This window comes from Galeopterus variegatus, unplaced genomic scaffold (genome assembly GCF_000696425.1).
Source record: "Galeopterus variegatus unplaced genomic scaffold, G_variegatus-3.0.2 Scaffold2015, whole genome shotgun sequence".
Lineage (NCBI taxonomy): Eukaryota > Metazoa > Chordata > Mammalia > Dermoptera > Cynocephalidae > Galeopterus > Galeopterus variegatus.
Window position 1 is genome coordinate 218,269 of NW_007728126.1, and position 20,286 is coordinate 238,554.

Genomic DNA, 20,286 nt, shown 5'->3' on the forward strand with positions numbered 1-20,286 from the left:
CAGGAAAGTCCTATCAAAAAATAAATGAATAGTAATGGGCAAACATGAAGAGATTAACAATTTAAAATGCTGATCTTTTTATCCTTCTCATTTGCAAATAAGCCTTGGGATCACCATCTTAATTAGAGGTACAGTTAAGTCAAAACACTACACTCAGACACACACCCAAGCAACACTTTGGGACTAGAAGGATTGTACATTTTATGATTTTGCATTTTATATACCATATCTATCCACTTCCTATCCCTTTTAAACAAATAGGCTTTATACTGGAAAATGTTATTTACTCATTTAGAAGGCCACCATAACAATTGGGTACTTGAGGCACGAAAGTAGTAGTAAATAGGGAGATACTTAAAAAGTGCCAGCTGTCCAGGACCTATTGCCGTTTCTCTGACAGAACACAGGTGAACACATTCATGTTTGCAGCAAGGGAAAGTCTGCTTCTAGAATCTCATGTCTTCTGGGATTTTTCTAACTGGCTATACACATTAGCCTGGTTTGTGGCAAGAAACAAACATTTGTTCTAAGCGTGGTTCATTTGCTCACGTGACCCACTGACGGCTATGTAACTCATTCATTAGGGCTATTTGACCTTTTACTTGACATTAAATTAAAAGACTAAACATTGATTTTGTACAAGATGAGTTCTATCTCAACTAAGAGTGTAAGTTTTAAAAGTTGCTGAAATAAAAATGTGATCTTCAGAAAATAATTAGGTGTAATTTGTTCTATGCACACTCCCAAAGCCAGAGCTTCCATAATCTTTTGTTGGGATACTACATACTTTTCCACCCCTTTTGAATCTAATCATTTGGTAATGGGGCAATAGCGCAATACAGAGAACGCTAAGAGGACCAAAATGTTTGCAAACAAACTTTCATTATTCTAGTTCAATCTTTCACAAACATACTGTACAGAGTCTTATATGGTATAAAACAAAGAAAACATCTCTGTCTATTCAATTTAACACAACATCAAAATAAAGCAATTAAGACTTTGGGGAATTCGAAGGTACAAGAAAACAAAAACAGTTATTACTAATTCCTCAGCTTTTTACCGTAAACATGTCATTTAACAAACATAGTGTTTGATGTAGTTTCTTTCATACTGCAAATAGTTTTAGTCTTTCCTCACTGTAGAGCAAATGAAGAATTAAATGAACCCCATAGCATCCTCTGAAGGAGGTGAAAAAATAAAGCTCCTAGACATATCTAGCTTCTCTTTAAAAATCTAATGTGTCTGAAATTTTCACAAATAAAAATACTGAATCCCCATCTAATGATGCTTACTTTTGGAAACAATAAATACTGTGAGGTACAATAAATCCTACAGGAATAATAATAACAGAAACATATTAACAGTTTCCTTTGGCAAATTTAACGGAAGTGAATGCTGATGTGAACACAGAAAAAATAATTACAAAACATGAAAAATGGAAACGACATGAAAAGCTAAAACAAAGGGACATTTCTAACTTTTAGACCAATAAGAGAAATGTTTGAGGCCATTAAATGCAGAAAAGAAATACATTCTCTTTAAATTATTGTGTACTGTTTGACAAAATATTCCTTGTTTATCTCTTTTTTCTCCCTCCACTTGAAAAAAAAAAAAAAAAAAAAAAGACAACAAAACAGAGCCCGCAAAGCACACCCTCATGGTTTTTGGCTGCAGACTGAACTTGAGTAAATATCATCATTTAGTCAGTATGTTGTGGTAGCTGACGCTGCCGATGTGGTTAACCAGCTCAGGCAACACGTGTAAACATCGGAAACAAAACAGAACAAAACGAAACAGGTTTGGAGAACAGTCCCCCACACCCCCAACTGCTTGGTTTCAGGCTTGCTTTCATTTCTCTCTGACAAATCGTGTGGGGGAAACACAAAACACTAAACAGTGAGAGATCCTATTTTAAATCCCCCTTCTTCTGGCTTTTCAGAAAGGAGTGTTGCTCAATTCAAGTTTAGCACATGTTTTCAAAGCTTCCAAGTACTGCTGCTGTTAAATGACTTTTGATTTTGTCTATCAAATAGGCCTGAATCATAGTACTACTGAAGAATTTGCAACCAATTAGATAGCCATACAACAGACCAACCCAGTTCAGACTTTTTCTTTCTCTTTTAAGGATAAGAGTTAGAGCTTTGGAAATGAGTGTTCAACTCTTTTACTGTATTCAGCTTTGTTCCATAGTGAGTAATTTGGGCTTTTGTATCCTGAAATATTATCCTGCCTCTAAAGAATAAATGCCCTGGCTGTTTCACACCACATAATTTCGTTTTCCTTTTACGTAACTTAACATATAAGCAAGAAGGATGCAATGTTGATTCTAATAACATTCGGCACTTGCAAGAATCACCAAGTTTTTTTTTTTTTTTTTTTTAAAACAGTTTTTTGGGGGCCCGAAAATTGCGCCTGGGGTTTTGTGGGGGGCTTATTTTTTTTTTTTTTTTTAAAACAGTTTTTTGGGGGCCCGAAAATTGCGCCTGGGGTTTTGTGGGGGGCTTATTTTTTTTTTTTTTTTTTTTTAAAGCAGTTTTCTGGTGGCCGACAAATTGGCCTGTGGTTATGTTGAGTGACTAATTGTATTTTCTTTTCTGGAAACTTGTGCAAAATTGGCAGTTTTGTGTTAACACTAATACTTTTGTTTGGCATTTGTGCCCTATACTGACCAGACGATTTTTATACAAGTGAATTTTTTTAAAAAGACACTTACTGAAGTATGGCAATAGTTTAAGGATAAAAAAGAAGCATGGATATTACACATCCCCTTGTAGTGTATGAAAAAAAGTGCATGACTGGATTTATGTACTAGTACAGGACATTTAAAAAAATCAAATTTGTGCTGTAAAGCATGCCAGCACCTCTTTATCACTATATCTAACAGGTAGTAAAAACAAGACCATGTTTTTTAAAAAAAATGCGCATTAATGCTAACATAAATGAATAGAGCTAGCCAGCAAACTATTTTTTTTTTGCATATCTAACAGCTGGATGTAACTGTAAAAATTAAAAGAGTTAAACAACCATCGATACAATTGTTTTACATCATTGGCCTCTCAAGGCTAAATATTTACAGGTGAATCTGCCATGCTTTAATTGAAGATTCTCTCAAAACCTTAAAGTTCACAAAAGACAACTATAGTTCCTTTTTGTTTCTTTTTTCTTTTTTTCCCTTTTATTTTTTGCAGGCAACAGTCATGGGTACAACAAACTGTCTCTTTGGAGAAGACCAAGAATTATTCTGTCAAATTTGGGGCTAGTTGCACGCTGTATGTTTGTGTGTTTAAAGGGGGTACTCTGTTTTCACCCTCGAATTAAAGATCTCACCCCTTTCCCAGAACTATAAAGGAAAAAGAAAAAAAAAACTCACAAGCACCTATCTTTTTTATCTAAAGAAAATGTGTGTGTGTGTATATGTAGATATAGAGGCATACATACGTACACGCACACACACATCCCCCAAGTATATAAGCGCACGCTGACTATGGCAGTTCAAACATGTAAGCCATCTGGTGAGAGCTGGCATTTGTGGTGTCCGTTCTGAGACTAATCTACTGAAGTGAAGGGAATGTTTTTGTGGAGATTAGGGTTCTGACTATGCCGATTTCGGCTTCGTACAGAGGAAAACATCATATTGCAACCGGGGACTTTGCACTTGTGCATTTCTCGCAAATGCACAGTTTTGTAGTGCACTCTCAAGGTCCCCTTGTTGCTGTACATTTTGTGGCAAATGTTGCACATGATCCCACCATTGCTCCCAGACAGGCTGCTGAACATAAGAGATCCTGAAACTTCAGCCCCTAGGCTGCCGGGGAGGGAAGGGGCCTCAGCCTTGTGTGCAGACTCCCCACTGTCACTCGCCCCATCAAGGTCGTCGAGAAGAATCCCCTCGTCGCTGCCTGCATCAGATTCTCTGGAGGAATGGATGCTGCTGCTGGACTGGAGGCTGGAGGTGGTGCTCAGGTCAAGAACCATGTAGTCCTCTGCCATGCCTCTCCCGTACCCGTTCAGGTGGGAGTCTTCAGTCCCTGCGGGAGAGGAGGCGTCTTCCCTGACATCGAACCCCATGGGGTGCTGGGCACCATAGATCTTCACCAAAAATTCATCCCGGAGGTCCTTGCTAAGGGAGGGCTGCGATGAGTCCAGGCCCATGTCATCGAGTTCTTTGGTCAACAGTTTACGATGCAGATTTATGTTGGCACTGTGTCTAGGAAAACAAGAAAGAAGGGGGAAGGTGCATAGGGAGTGGGGAGGGGTGAGAAAAAGGAGAGCATTTTAAAATTGATTCAGCTTTCACTAAGCATCAAATAAGCACATTCATTGCTAATTACACCATCATAAAAGCAAGCATTTCCCTACATCCTTAGGATTGGGAAGTAAGTGGTGGTGGCGGGAGGTGCAATAAGGTGGACTTTCTATTAACATAATTTTTATAAGAGTAAAATTCTTCAATAGTAGGATGAATGCAAACCCATGCACCTTTTCTCAATGATTTTTCTGTTTTACTATGTAGCGGCATGAGCTGCAGAGGATCTCATAGCAGAGATTTTAGAGTATATATAAAGTAGGATAAAAGAGTGGAAACTTCATGCTTGTCTAAATGGAATAGTCTAAATTTACTTAAAACTAAAACAAAACTCCTTTTTATACAGCAAACACTGTATTGGAAGTATTAAAAGGATCCTTTTTTATTTTTTTTAAAGTAAATGACCTAGATAATTTAGGTTTAACTTCAAAAAATAATGAAATCTTCCACCTCACCCCCTACATTTCGAGTTCTAGGTAAGAAAAAATTTAGCTTAAAAGATTAGCAATCTGAAATAGGGTTACAGACTGTCTTTAACAACACAAATCTTTTTACTCAGAATGATTTGGGATCTCAGTTAAATCTAAATCTAGTAAAACAGTAAAATATGTTTATTTTCCAGAAGTTGTTGCATTTTAATTTTTTAAAAGTTTTCATTAAATATTTCTACTTTAAAACTTAATTCTTTAAAAGTAAAAGCTGAAAAACAGAAATTGGTTTTTTTAAAATAAAAACCACCCACCCTTTAAAAAAAAATCACACTAAACAACAAAAAAGCCCCAAAGGGACAAAATTAAAACACAGTAATTAAAAAAAAAACAAGCACAACAATAACATATGGTCCCTTTATTTTAATAACTGGAACCTGTACTTCTTAAACAAGCAAAACTTTTACTCTACTGAATGCTTTGCTTGTGTAAAATAGATAGGATTTGCCCCAGAGCATCCATAGGGATGTCATGATTTACAAAGCCTGATATGTTATTATCTGAAAACATTGCCTTTGTATTTACACCCCCCATTTATTTTTAAAGTGCTCTTGGGCACATACCTCTCTCCACCTGCAAAGGTTCACATGTTTAAAAAGTACCTAAATCGAAGCCTAACCTTCCAAAAAATAAACTGATAAGTATACAGATAAATAAAATCTTCTCAATACTGGTGGAAGCTCTCCATCTTGGAGAAGAATTGTAATGATAGAAACGACCTAAATGGCCAGTACAAAGTTCATCAGACATCCTGATTATATTTAAAATGTATGGAAGATCAAAATGATCTTCTGTTTGGCGATAAGCATAGCTAATATTTCCTAGAGATGGTGGAGAGGTATGTGCCTCAGAGACAAGAAAGGTGGAAAAGACTTCTCCACCCTTCACATGAGACAATATATAGCACCGTGGGTTTAAGGGGCGGAGGGGCAGCAACCCTCTCCACGCTGCACTTAGCAAGGCTGAGCTTACCTTGTGATAATAAGATCAGCTTTCTAATCTTTTGCTAAATCGATCACAAAAGAAAGCAAGAATGAGAGACAGAGAGAGAGAGAGAAAGAAAAAGAGAGAGAGAGAAAACAAATTCACATTCTAGACATCTGGTATTTTTAAAAACTTAAACAATAAAATAGGGATTTAAAATGTTCTGATCACAAAATTATTTTCTGTCATAAGCGATCATCTCATTAGTTGTCTTGATGATTTTCAGATCAGCTACACAATCCAAAAATCATAAATTAACACAAACCAAATTCACAGCATCATCATCATCCATAAATGAGTTCTAAACAGATGCATGCAGTGTGTGGGAATGTGAATGATAAACAGAAGTTGTCCCCATGGTCCCTGCCCTGATGCAATCATTCCCCGTTTCCTTGGTGTCAGATGGCAGATGACTCCAAGTGCAGATTGCTAAGCAGAGTGCAGGAAATGCCTACTGTGAAGTCTTTACTCTGACATGTGGGTAAGACACACTCAGAGTTATTATAAGAATGTGGAAATAGCTACAGTATGTACTATTAATCTATTGATAAAACAATTTGCCGACTGTAAGCAGCTCATGAAGCCCCCACCTCTCTATTATTTTTAAGCTCTCTGAATTTCTCAAGCACACATTTTGCAATGACTGTAATCTAGAACTCTGTGCTGCTTCTCAGATCTGTAGTTACCACTTCCTAGGTTCACCGCTGAGAAAACAGCAGCCAGACACACAGCAGTTTCAACAAGACACACTGAATAAGGAAGAATAAATTAACATTGACAAAAGGACACTCTGATCACCCAGATGGACACATCTTCCCTAAGATGACTTGTGAAATTACACATCTCCACTGATATGTTACCAGGAAGAGATTTTCTCTTCATTTCTCACTTACAGCAGCAGAAATCTGTAATCTAATTAGATGATGTACCAGCCCTCAATATCTGTCAACCAAATGATGTGCAGAAATGTGTAGCCCAGCTCTGGCACTCTGTTCAACAGTGTCCCTTTTCCGCTGTCAGCAGTACTGTTGGCCTCTGCTAATATAATTACATTGACTTTTATTCAATTAAGTGCCATCCCTCGCTTTAAAAAAAGGCTACTTTATCAATTGATTCAGGTGTAATGTAATAATAAAGATGAACTCATGGCAGTGCATTAGCTCTGCTGTTCATAACTTCAGTACACGGGTTCATTCATGGTAGTCGATTTCCATTATGCAACCACAGTTCAAGAGAATTGATTCTTTATGTTCATTTCTTTATTTCATTTTTGTTTAATAATGCTCCTAAATGCCATATGCAAAACACTTGAGGTGGGGATAGAAAGAATTTGCTGTGGAAAGTCTGCTGGTTCACTCTCAAGATAGTAGGCTTAGAGATTTTCTAACAAACTCATAAAGTATTAATAGGGTAGAAAGAAGGAAAGCAAAAAAAGGAGAGAAAGCAGGCAGATTGAAATTTTTTAGAGAGTACTGATTCTGTTTCTCAAGAGGTTAAGGTTCAGCCTCCACAGAATGGACAAAAGGCAGCACTTGATTTTAACAAAGACCTATTGTTGGACTCTTGAATCAGTCAATCCAAACCATTAACTGTCATAAAATACTGTCCTCATGAGATACAAAGACCTAGGGTTAATAGCAATTTGAAGAATATTACAAGTTTATTTGGATCAGCAAAACTGAAGAGGTGAAAAGACACAGACGATGAAAGAGACAGAAAGAACTTATTACAAGTTTATTTGGATCAGCAAAACTGAAGAGGTGAAAAGACACAGACGATGAAAGAGAAAGAACTCAAAGACACAGACGATGAAAGAGAAAGAACTCTCAACTACTAACAATCAGATGTACAGAGAAGAGGATCCTAAAATGGGAGGAAGGTCAGAGAATACTAGAAATAGGAGGAGGATCCCCTTGTAGAGGAAGCCATACTCAGTTGTATGTAACAAGTGGAAAAAAATAATCCATGAAGGAGCCAATCTCAAGTTCTCCAGGGATAGAGATGGTTTTTCTAGAAAAATTTAGTGTTGTGAATATTTATCTCCAGGAAAGAGGGAAGAATAATCATTAACAAAAATCTGGACTGTATTAGAACTTCTGATATTTTATAAGAACATTAACAGTATGAAAGCTGTTTCTACTTGCTTTGATTAGGTAGGCACTACAGGTATGTAGAGGCACATTCCTCTTACAGAAAAAAAATCACTAGGATGGAGAGAGAAAATGAGTTCATAGGTAGAATGTCAAATTTTGGATAATGTTCCAAAACTTCATCAAATACAGTCAAGTAAATGCAAGTGGACTTTCCTTTACTCCTATCTCCCTTTCCCACTTGTCCAAATGACGATTCTGACTCGACTAAATGCAATGTTTAATGCATAAAAATTAAAGTTAAAAAACACTATTCATTTAAAAGAAAAATTGTTTTGAGATTTTAAATTTGGCTTTGAGATAAAGGGAGAAAACTTTTTTAAAAAAAAGCCTCATGAGCAAATTAGAAAATCAGACTATGGCAGTCAGAGGCTGAATAGTGAATCAAGCTATAGGTGATATGAAATGTCCAACGTCTAACTCTTAATTCTTAATTAGTTTTGAGCCATTCTAAACATAATGAATTGAGACAAAATATTTGATAATTAATTATAATGCCCTGGGTGAAATAGAATTAAGATCTCACTTTGGATTAACTTTTACCTATATTTTCCTGCTCAACTCTGGCACTCTCATATACACAAACCCAAATTTCTCAAATTATATTATTCAGAATGATCATAGTGATACATAGCAGATACCATATATGTGTGTGTATATGCATATATATACACACACACACACACACACACACACACACATATATGGGAAGAGGGAGAGAGAGAGAGTTAAGTTTATATCCAATCTGGGTAAGTCTAGATGCCAGGTTTGAATGTATTATGGGATTACTGAGTCAACAGTACTCCTCAACAGAAATGTAAACCTGCTATACAAATCCACAGAAACAAAAAACTAAAACTTCCACCCCTCATTAGTTCTCTTATCTGACTGCTACAAAAATCTGGACTGTATTAGAATTTCTTATATTTTACAAGAACATCAACAGTATGAAAGCTATTTCTGTTTACTTTGATTAGGTAGACAATACAAATATGCAGAGGCAAATTTGAGTGTATTGTGGGATTACCACCTCAAAATTTTTGTATTACCACTTATTAATGGTAGGATGCTTACAGCTCTGTGATTTAAATGACATTTTTGACACTATACTTTCCTGGAAAACTAGTAGTTGGTTCTACAGGCTATTATTTAAAAATTTCTCTAGAAGATCTGAAAACCATCTTCTAGTTTAGGAAGAAAATTCAGTGTAAAATTCTATTGGATATTACTCAAAAAACCAAGAAATAAAGAAGTACATATTAAATGCAAGAAATAAAAGCTAAGCAAATTCTTGCAAATTAAAAGTATGAAATTCGGTCATTTCAATCCCTTTCAATATAAAACAAATCATCCATACTGGTCACGCAGACAGTTCTCTCTACATTCAAATTATTCACTTGAAGATAAGCTCCCACCAAACTCTTTAGGGGTTTAGCTAATTTACTGCACAGATACGGCATGTCTGTTGTAATAACAGGTAGGATGTATTGGGGTCGACCATTTATCAGAATTAGACTTCTTTTCTCAATTCAGAGTGAATTATGCTGCCTACACGACTCCCCTCTCTCAGAACCTGCCATCCCCTTATGGCCCCTAATGTGGCAGGCAAACAAAATTGACAGTCTCATCTTGTCAACCAGGGGCGATTCTCCTGAGAAGTCATTTAACTTTGCAGAGGAAGCAATGTATTAATGTGCTTGTCCCAGGAATGTTAATCATCCTCAAGCTTCCAATCTAACTTTGACGTGAACGAAATCACCAAATTTGTTTACTAAATGAATCGTAATATGCTAATAAGAAAGCATGACATATATGGAAAAGCCAAACAGATGGTTTGTTTACTCCACTTTGCAACTTTATAAATGTTGTAACTCTGAAGATGTTAGTGAGAATTATTGGTTGGTTGGCAGAGGCAAATGTGCCTTTTGCATACTAAATCTGGCACTACAGTTAGAAAACAATTTGTCATTGCTGTGGAATGCATAAAAAATGTTAATGTAGTGATGGCATTTGGGAAGGCAGATTGGTAGATAGAAAATGTATATGCTGGATACTCAGGTTATGTGTAGAATTAATATCCAACAGCCCTGTTCCCTAACCATTTTATTTGTGAGTTGTATCTGACACATCCAGGCTTCTCTAGGATGCTGATTATTCAATAGGTACCTGTTGCACTGTAACATAGACGAGTGTTACATTGTGAACAGGATTATGTTTTCACAGCATTTGGAAATTTTCTCAATCAGACAGCTCATATGGTGCTCAGTTTACTACTATTGTTGAGAAAGAAAATGCAAAGCCATGAGCCCTGACATCTTTCAAGGATTTACTGAGAATAAATCTGAGCTATAATTTTCAGTTTCATATTTACCTTGGATGAATTAACCCTCGAGCCTTCCAACCCTTGTTTTATAACCTAATCTGACTTGTATACAGAGTACATCTTTCAAGGATTTACTGAGAATAAATCTGAGCTATAATTTTCAGTTTCATATTTACCTCGGATGAATTAACCCTCGAGCCTTCCAACCCTTGTTTTATAACCTAATCTGACTTGTATACAGAGCTTAGAAGATGTATTTCCAAAATAATAGGAAAGAATTTTTTTCTTCCATTTTAAAAGTAAGTTTTCTTTTCTAACATGTATAACATGAGCATCAATTTCTTCCTGAGATTATTTTCAATGATAATACTTCGTAAGAATAAACATTAAAAAATGTTTAATGTTACCAAAATAATTTATGATCTTAAAAAATGGCATTAGGGGTCTATGAGTTCCCCAAGGGAGGAGACAGTATTTTGTAAGACAATCAGTACTGCTATTTAGCTCTGGCCTTATCTAAAATTCTGTGTCAAAAATGACACAGATACTGAACAAAAAAATGAATATAATCTAATTTCCATTTTTGGTTAAACTATGTCAAAACTATCAGCCAATGAAAACTTCAGTTAATCAACCAGCAATGCACCTATGCTACTAGATATTTCAATTTTTAGAAACATACAGATGATTTTTGTGAAGTTCCTTTTACTTTTTATTCACACACGCATATATCCAAAATGCAGAATTTTTTTTATTAAAGAGGTACTTATTTCTCCTGATACTATTAACTACTTCCAACATCCTAGATCTATATATACATATTGAGACAGACTACCACTAAACTTGTGGGATTTCCTGATATATCACCATATAGCGCTGAACTTTTTAACCATCTGCATAAGAGGAATGAAGGAGCAAAGTGATCTAAAGAAACCACTGAGTTCATCTTGCTGCCCAAGGATCACTTTGGAGCAAGAAACATTAGTGGCTGTCCCAGCCTGGCACTTATATCTCATTTGAAACATCTCCTCATTCCTGACCAACAAAGAAAATTTCAATAAAGTACTTTTACTGGTCTAACAACAGTGAGCTCCTGGGATTGTCAAAGTGCTAAGCCTTTTCCAAGGAGAGAAGAAATCAGCAGTTCAAATATAATTAACCTTCCATTCTCAATGCAAACTGCCACGCACAGGAGCTCTGCAGTCTATTAGTGAAGTTATAATGGCCAACAGGCAGAAGCAAAATTGGTCAAAAAGTTGGCTGCTGCTGTCATATTTTTGGAATTATGATTAATGGCACTAATAATGTGGATGATTACTGGTATGTGTATCTCCAGCAGTTTATCATATTGCTCTGGCTGCCTACGTCCACAATAAACAGGATGCTATCATTTACCTCTTTATTGAAGGCAATCCTTCTCTTGAAGGAGCATATTCTAATTACTTCGTAATGTTTTATGTCTTAAACATTTTGCAGCTCTGGACCTTGCCAACTGCTTCGTGTCTACCATTGATTAATTACTGAATGTTTAATCAAAATTTAGACCCTAATGTAGTCATTTATTAGTACACCGCAGTGCCAAAGTAGTTAGGCTTTGCTCCCAAGTTTGGAGAGTATTGGGTTCAAAATCCAATCACACCCATGCATGAGGATCCAAGAATTTCACCTTGGGTGCACTGAGGTTGCCAATTCCATCTCTGCTGATGAATGGAAGGTAATCTAACTGCAAGGTAAACAGCATCTTTACCTACTCTCTCCCCACTGGATTTCCCTTTCTGCTTTCCCCACTCCCCTCAACAGCAGGGCACCACCACTGGCTGTATCTGAGAACAAGAAGGTCCTCGTGAATACTCATCACGAGAACATAGTTTTGAAGTGGTTAAACAAGTGAAAAATAATTTGCTGGGACAAATACATAAGATTTTTTTAATGTGGATTTTTTATGGTACTGTCATACAACCATTCACCGTTGAAGTTAAGTGTTTTTTTAATACCATTACTGAACTGCTGAAATGGATGCTAATATAGCTTGGAGTGCTAATGTCAAGTCTTGGTAATAAAAAAGACAGACTGCTGAATGAAATAATTTCAAGTAAAAAATAGAACAAAAGTGCTCTCTCTCTTGCTCTCCACTTTTATTGAATTGGGACTGACTGAGCCAATTGCTTTAGAAGTCCGTAAAACACAATTACTAGTGAGCGAACTGACCCACCAGTGCCCCCTCAGTGACTGAGCAGAATAAAAAGGCAGCAGAGTGAGAGGGCTCCCCTTGGCTGGCCATCAGACCAAGAGGCTTCCTTCTGAAGGTCTGTTGTTCTCATTGCGCAAACCTGTCTCATTTTACTTACAAAACCTTATTTCTCATCAACATGATAAAGTAACTTCATACATCACTTTCCAAGATGGAGATGTCTATTTTGGCAATTAAGGAAGATCTGTCTTTGGTGTTCTTATTTATGTAGGTGTTTATGTGTAAATATACATATATATTATGTGTATGCATTTAGATTAGAATGTTAGCATAATTTTTGAATGGCTGTAATAATTCAGATTGATATATGTAACAGCAAGATTGAGAGTTCGCTTACATATTTTCAGTTAGAAATACACTGCATTTTTTTTTCTTTCCTAAGGTAAAGTCAAAATTAGAGCAAGCAAGAAAAAGAATTAAACTAGAAGTGGGTAACATTTTTCCCCCTAGTTAATAAAAGAAGTAATAAACTCCATAAAGTACTAGAGTTAAGATCACTAACACTTGAGGCATAACAGCTTTTTACTGGAAATTTACAACTCCTGTTTTAATTCAAGCAGCTTGCATTAGAACATAAAATCTAGGTATTTTTTTAAAGTGTAGTTTTATGTGAAATAACTGAAGAAGAATTGTCCTTTCCTAAAAAGTATTCTTTCTTCCTCTGTCTTAGCTGGCCTTTCTCTCACACACATCTGGGCACTCAGGAATCAAAGTTGCAGAAGAATTGTCCTTTCCTAAAAAGTATTCTTTCTTCCTCTGTCTTAGCTGGCCTTTCTCTCTCTCACACACATCTGGGCACTCAGGAATCAAAGTTGGTGAATCCCTTTTTTATGACACTGTAATTTTTTGGCAAGTGTAAACTCCTTTCATATTCTGCCACATTCATTTATTTGAAGCTCGCAGGAGTCTTATGGCAAAAACATTATTTCTGGAAAGGCTTTAAAAAAGAAAAAATATGCTTTATAGCTCAACCTTCAGTATGAAACAAACAGAAAAAGAAAAGTCCCCCTCCTCTCCTCTTAACAACAAATGATCAATCACTTACAGTAAAAGAGTTGGTAGAAGCCTTCCACCTAAGAGAGAACCGATTTTGCCAGGGTTACACAAGTGAATGTTAATGTATGTCTGCAGTCTTTCCACCCTCTTCCTGGCAGAAAATGTATGTGTTTTTTTTAAATAAGAAATGATTGTCTACAAAAACGATTACCTTGAATGACTATGTACAAGAAAGACAACCAATAAAGCCTATCAGAGGGTCAGACAAATTCAGGTGGACCAGAGGGAGGTGAAAATCAGGAGGACGGCCCTTTCAAAGTGGTGCCACCATGAAAAATACCACTTGTGCACTCAGTATGTGCGTTCTGCTCTACTGATACTTTTGCCTGAATTTTCAATATAATGCTGGTGAAAGTAGTAGAAGGCCAGTTAGTTAGAATTTCTTCATCCTAGGGAAGATTTCATATGTATACTTCAAAATGGATGGCTAGCCTCCTGTTCCCTAACAGAACAGCATCTCAGCAGCATAAAAATCAAGGTATAAACAAGAAGGAAGGAAGAGTGTTTACAGACTTCTGCCCTACTGGGGATCAAAAATCAAGTCAGAGGATGAGAAACTATAGAAGGTAAACTAAGCCCAGCTAATTCTGACTATGATGCTGTCTTCAAGAAAATTTCCTTTATGAAGATAGTAGGTTCCAGGCCAGTTAGTTAGAATTTCTTCATCCTAGGGAAGATTTCATATGTATACTTCAAAATGGACGGCTAGCCTCCTGTTCCCTAACAGAACAGCATCTCAGCAGCAGAAAAATCAAGGTATAAACAAGAAGGAAGGAAGAGTGTTTACAGACTTCTAAAATTTAACACTACACAATGTTATCAGTGTATACTTGAACACTTTAGCAATCACTTTGGAGTACCAGAGTTCTTTACAGAGAACATTATTTACATTCCATATCTATCACTCAGAATAAAAATCATTCTAACAGCTACCTAGTGACTGGGATGAACTGGACTTTGTGTATATTAGCTTGATCTTTGTCATTAATGTGGAATGGTCCTCCTGGCTTTTGAATTTATTAAATACACACTCACAACTATACAGAAATTGATACCTTTGACACTGTTGCTTAGAATCCACAGCCCTAACAAACCTTGCATGTGTCTCTCTCTCTTTCCTACCTCTTTGTCACTTTAGACAAAGAACATTCTTGCTTTTCAAAAAGTCTTCAATTTAATCTTATAAAATCTAGAAGGACCATAAGCAAAGACCTGGGAATCTTTGCAAACGAACTGCCAAACCTAAAATAAAGTACTTAACATCTTTCTACTTCCATCTTACTAATATGCCTATCTGGAGGCTAAAAATGCAACTCTCTCATGTATAACCATCTTGTAAGAAACCCAGGAAGACCTGTATATAGTTCCTGTAAGGTGTTCTAATCATAAAGTTGACAAGCCTGCTTTTACAAACAGAAGAAGAGTATGATTCTGTTAGCTTTATCACAGGCATCCTAGAAACCCTGCAGACTTGCACACTTCAGCCCCCACTCAAAATCCCCTCTAATGCCTTATTTGCACAAGGAAGACATTGTGGAGTCAAGGATGGATGAAACTGCAGCTCTGGGGAGAGAAATGAATTGGGCCTGAGGACAGCAGGATTAATGACAAAGAAGGATTTCTGTTCGGGAAGGTCTGTTGGCTTAATAGAAAGGTAAGAGAACTTGTCTTAGATTCACAGTGAATTGAAGAGGGAAAAACTAGGGTCACAAACTTCCTGGGGTTCGCGTGACTAATACAGTAAAAGTGAAGACAGAGGAGAAGATAAGTCTAAAGGGATAGATTAGTGAATAAAGAGATTACATCACAGGCTGACATTAGTTGATGAAATAACAAAGGCTAAAACAAGAGCACAACTCTGTTTCATAGTTTACCCTACTGAGATGAGGGAAGAGGCTGGTACCCCTATGGCATTGCTGTTTCTAGTTATTTGGTGGTAGCTAAACTTGTGTTATTATATTGATTCAAGTCATAGACTCAGCAGGGTGAACACTTTACTTCTTAAGAAAAAAAAAATGTCAAAACTAAAGTATTAAAGTTTCTGCTTTTAACCTGGTATTAAAAGATTCCTGTATTTTTAAAAAGAAAAATTTCAAGTGAGAATCAAAATTTTCATTCTACAATATTTTTTCAATTTGCTGTTTTTCTTTTGTCATGTGTGACAAAACTCTAAAATTAAAAGGACTAGGTATGATGTGATATTTCACCCAAATGCAACAAATCAAGTGTCTTCTAAAAAGTTTGCTATTTCCTGTGTGACCAAACATAAATGAGAGCATATTTGTACTATGCTTCCTACCTAATATATCCTGGTTATCCTAGACACTGGTCTACACTTCTATATTGGCAGTCACTCATTAAGCTCCTAATCCTTTGAATAAAAATGGATTGAAATTTTCTCCTGCTATCAAATGTTTTTCCTCAAACTGATAGTCCCCCTTTATGTGTTAGGACATAAACACACCAGCACTTGCGTTTTCTAGTGGTTTGACATAAATGAAAGCACCAAGCTTTGGGTATGAAGCCTTTTGGTCCCACAGCTATTTATTCCAGTGTTATGACTTGCAATAATTCAGCAAACCAACTAAAACTGTGAGAGGAATTCATGCAAATAAGCTTAAATTTTGGCTTGTCTTCAAACACTCCATTTCCATAAATATTTAATGCAGGTTTTCATGAGTCTTTTATTTTCGTTAAAAAAAAAATTCAGTGCATTAACCTCATTATCAGTAGTGTACTATTTCAAATTTCAAAGAATGAATATTACTTACGAACTTGTGGGAGGTTGGGTATAGTATTTTATTTTATTATTTTAAGTACAGCTATCTTATCTGACGTATTCTGGGACTGTCAATAAATAACTTGGAACTGAAAACTTCGTGACTATAAACAAGTTTTGTAGAACAAGGTAAATGGGGGTGGGAAAATCTTTAAGACAGATTTCTCCTCAAAGCATGTTTCGAGTTGTACAAGAAAGCCACTTATTTTTCTTAGAGAATTTGCTTTTTATAGATTGGGCACCTTTTATTTCTGCAGAAAGGAAAATATATTTTTAAACTTTTATTTTAAAAAGTATTAATCTTTCAAATATGAAGACAAAGCAGAATATTGTAGAGACAGGTTGACTGCTTCTCTGTGGTACTTTTATTACATGTTACTTTGTCAAAGAACTTTACCCAATTGATAAGTACTAGAATTTTGGTGGTGGCCACTTGGGAACTTCCTAATTAATTTTGTTTCTTCCACATATATTGATTTTTACTATGTAATACAATTTTCTCTGAAAATATTTTTAAAAGACAATGTAGAACCAAAAACCACATTTGATATAGTGGGAATACCTAAACTGGTGTGTAACCTGAGTTGGACTGGTATATTATGTAAATGATCTGCTCACAAGCTTATCTCCAACTGTGTTACTACCCCACCACTGCCACCACCTTGACACATTCCATTTATATTAGATTTTTTTTTTTTTAGGATTAATAAAGAACATTGTAGGTTCAGGACCAGCTGCTTCTGTTTAAGACCAAACTGTTTCAGAGCTGCAGCTACATAGCTAGAGTGTGATGTCATCTGAGACTGGACATCATATATTCTAACTGATCCTAAAAGTATATGCATGCCTCCCCTTCTGTGCATAATTCCCATGGTAGACTATATTTTAGAGATGGTTCAAAGTCATTTTGAATTTAAAATAAAGAAACCCATAGCCCCACACCATTTCCCCAGATCAACAATTACTTTGATTCCATTTTCTTCTCACATTTTCATGATTCTTAAAGAATTCAAGGACCCACTAAATACTCTTGTAAGGAATGATAACATTTCTGTTTATACCTACGGAGATGCAGGCTGTCTCGATGTCCTGGACCTATGGTTCTTTCCATCCGTAAATTTCTGTTTCTATATTGGATAAATATGTGTGTATGAAGATAATATATTGATTTAATTAAAAAGCCACAAGGCAAAGCAGAAATATATATATATATATATATATACACACACACACACACACACACACACATATATATATATATATATATATACACACACACACACACATATATATATATATATATATATACACACACACACACACATATATATATATATATATATATACACACACACACACACATATATATATATATATATATATACACACACACACACACATATATATATATATATATACACACAGAAGCTGAGGCTTCTAAGTGAAGGTTCATGAGGAAGCAGGAAACTGTGTACATAGTTAACTTACTCACACCTAGATGCAGGGAAACACATACACACACACATATACACAGTGCACAGAGAAAAATGGCGTGCATTACTGGATAAGATGGCATATGATTCTGCATGCTTAATCATAACAAGCACCAACTGCGACAATCCTTCATGAGCATGGCAGCTTAGTTATCACGTGGTCACTGTGAACAATCTTTACAGGGCATCAAAAACATCTAATTTGGATTTTTTAATGCTAAGTCTAATATGACTGAAACTAGCACTCCCCCACCCCCAGCAGGAGCAGCCAATGGAGATTTACTGACCTGTCTCTGCTTCGGCGTGAGGGGAAGGCAGCATTGCAGCCAGCCACCGTGCAGACGTGCATCTCTTTCAAGTGAACGTTCCTGTAGTGAAGCTTCACACTGTAGGAGCTTTTGAAACTTTTCTTGCACACATAACAGATTTTGGGGTCTGGGCTAGAACACAGGTCACCTTCTGGGGAGAACTTCTGAGGGCTGCCATAATTCAGAGATGATGTAAAACTTTCATGCAGGGCAGCCATGCTGGCCCCGCCTCCGTTGTACAGTCCATATTGGCTCATGTAAAACATGTCATAAGTGGGATCTGTAAATTCTTCCTTCACCTTGATGATGTCCTGGTGAGAGGGCTCACTGTGGTTCTCATCAGGCCTGTCACTGTTCATCAGGACCTTTTCACTCATTTCACTGTGAATGTGCTCATCCCCTTCCATGGATTCCTCACCCAATTTGGGCTCTGAAGACTCAGACTCATTCTCATAGTCCCGCTCAGGCTCTTGGTCCTCAGAAGTCATGCTGTCGGCCCTTCTTATTTCAGTCCTTGAAATGCACCGGGTCCTGTTATGCTTTGAAAAGTCCTTCACAGACATGCCTGGGCTCATCTCCTCTTGGGAGTGGCAATGATTGTCATGGCTCATGTCATTGACCATAGCTCCACCATCATTGGGGTCATCCTCTTCATCATCAAACTCATCAGCAGTATCAATAATTTCCTTCTCAATCTTCACAGGCATGCTTGACTTCCTGGGCTTTTTCTTGGGTGCCAGGTCAACAATGGGCTCATGGGTAGCCATCATCACTGCTGGCACTACTGGCTCAGAGGGTGGTGGGGGGTGCTGCTCTATGGTACCACTGGTTGGAATGATGGGACTGGTTGGGAGTGAGGTTGGAGGACTCACCATTTCCCCTGGAGTGAGTAAACTTCTATAAAATGGAGGAACTGGTTGTACAGTCTTGAGCCCAGAAAACACCAGCTGACTAGGGAGAGGATTCTGTAAGACAGGGTCTAGTGGGGGAGTGGTAAAACCCATTGGGGGCCGGCCAGGGCTTGTGAGTGCAAGATTTGACTTTGTACTTGCTATAACAGGGGTGGCAGCTCCTGATGTGGCCCGAATTAAATCTTTGTCTCGGTTATTCCTTAGCATAGGCATGTGAAGGCGAGGGTTGGGGTTTGCACTGTGGCGATTACGGCTTCGGAGGGAGCTAAAGACCATGTTGCAACCTTCAATGGTGCATCGATGTTTGATCTTCAGATGAACAGCATTATAATGAATTTTGAGAGTACCTTTGTCATAGAATGTCTTCCCACATGCATTACAGAACACTCTTCCTTTCCTAGAGGCTGACCCCATCCTTCTCATCCGGTGAATCCGGAATGAGCTTTTTGGGTGTTCAGTTTTGGTTAGATCACTAACTGGGGCAGAATTTTGAATGGGGGAGACACAGGCTGGCTCGGTTTTGGGCTCCACATTAGTAATGCTGGTCAGGGCATTTCTATTGGGTGTCTGATCATTCTTATAAGGTGTGGGAGATACTTCAGATTCGCTGCTTTCATTATATTCATTCTGGGTTGAAAGGCTTGGTTCCCGCAGCCTCAGTCCTGGTTGCTCTAACAGTAGCCCGTTTGGAGGCAACCCAAGCAGCGGGGCTGAGACAGGGTTTATGTACTGGAATGGAAGCAGAAACGCAAGGCTGTTTGGGATGTTTTCGAAGTGGTGAATGCTGGAAGGATTGCTGTTCTCTAAGTGAGCAAGGAGGCTGGGACTCCTGGTACGATTATTGCTCTCAATGAAAGTCCTTATATCTGAGTCTGTCTTTGAAGATGGCACGGCCACAGCCTGCCCTTCTTTCTCCTGAATTGCCATCAGCTCCACAATGGATTTGGTTTCTCCAAACCGCAGAAACTGCTGAAGGGTGATGATTTCTTCTTCTCGAGACATGATGGCCCAGCGGTCCAGCACCTTGCCGGCAGCATCCTAGAGGCCACATCAAAGAAACAACAAAGACAAACACAAAAACTTATTGATCGTGCATAATTATCCAATGCAACTGAAGGTGCTCTGTCTGCTCATGAAACACTGAGAGCGAGAGCAGAAAACAACATGCAAGCACTGTTAATAAAAGTCAACCCACAAAGCAAACTTTTCTGCCATGCAAATGTAGTAATTAGAGTCA

General features: G+C 37.3%; 1 protein-coding gene across 1 annotated transcript; it reads right to left on the reverse strand.

Annotated features, from left to right (window-relative positions):
* Window positions 1-2,530: 2,530 nt before the first annotated feature.
* Window positions 2,531-20,081, reverse strand: BNC2 (basonuclin 2). Its single transcript, XM_008580086.1, has 2 exons — window positions 18,118-20,081; window positions 2,531-4,207 (listed from the first exon to the last, which is right to left on the reverse strand). Exons 1-2 carry the CDS (start codon window positions 20,049-20,051, stop codon window positions 3,547-3,549), a joined length of 2,595 nt encoding a protein of 864 aa, XP_008578308.1. The 5' UTR covers window positions 20,052-20,081; the 3' UTR covers window positions 2,531-3,546.
* Between the last annotated feature and the right edge of the window lie 205 nt (window positions 20,082-20,286).

Coding starts and splice junctions, on each gene's coding strand:
- BNC2 (XM_008580086.1), bottom strand. CDS start 20,051: ATGTCTCGAGAAGAAGAAATCATCACCCTTCAGCAGTTTCTGCGGTTT. Junction 4,208..18,117: donor TCACGCCGAAGCAGAGACAG/GTCAGTAAATCT, acceptor TTGTTTTCCTAG/ACACAGTGCCAACATAAATC.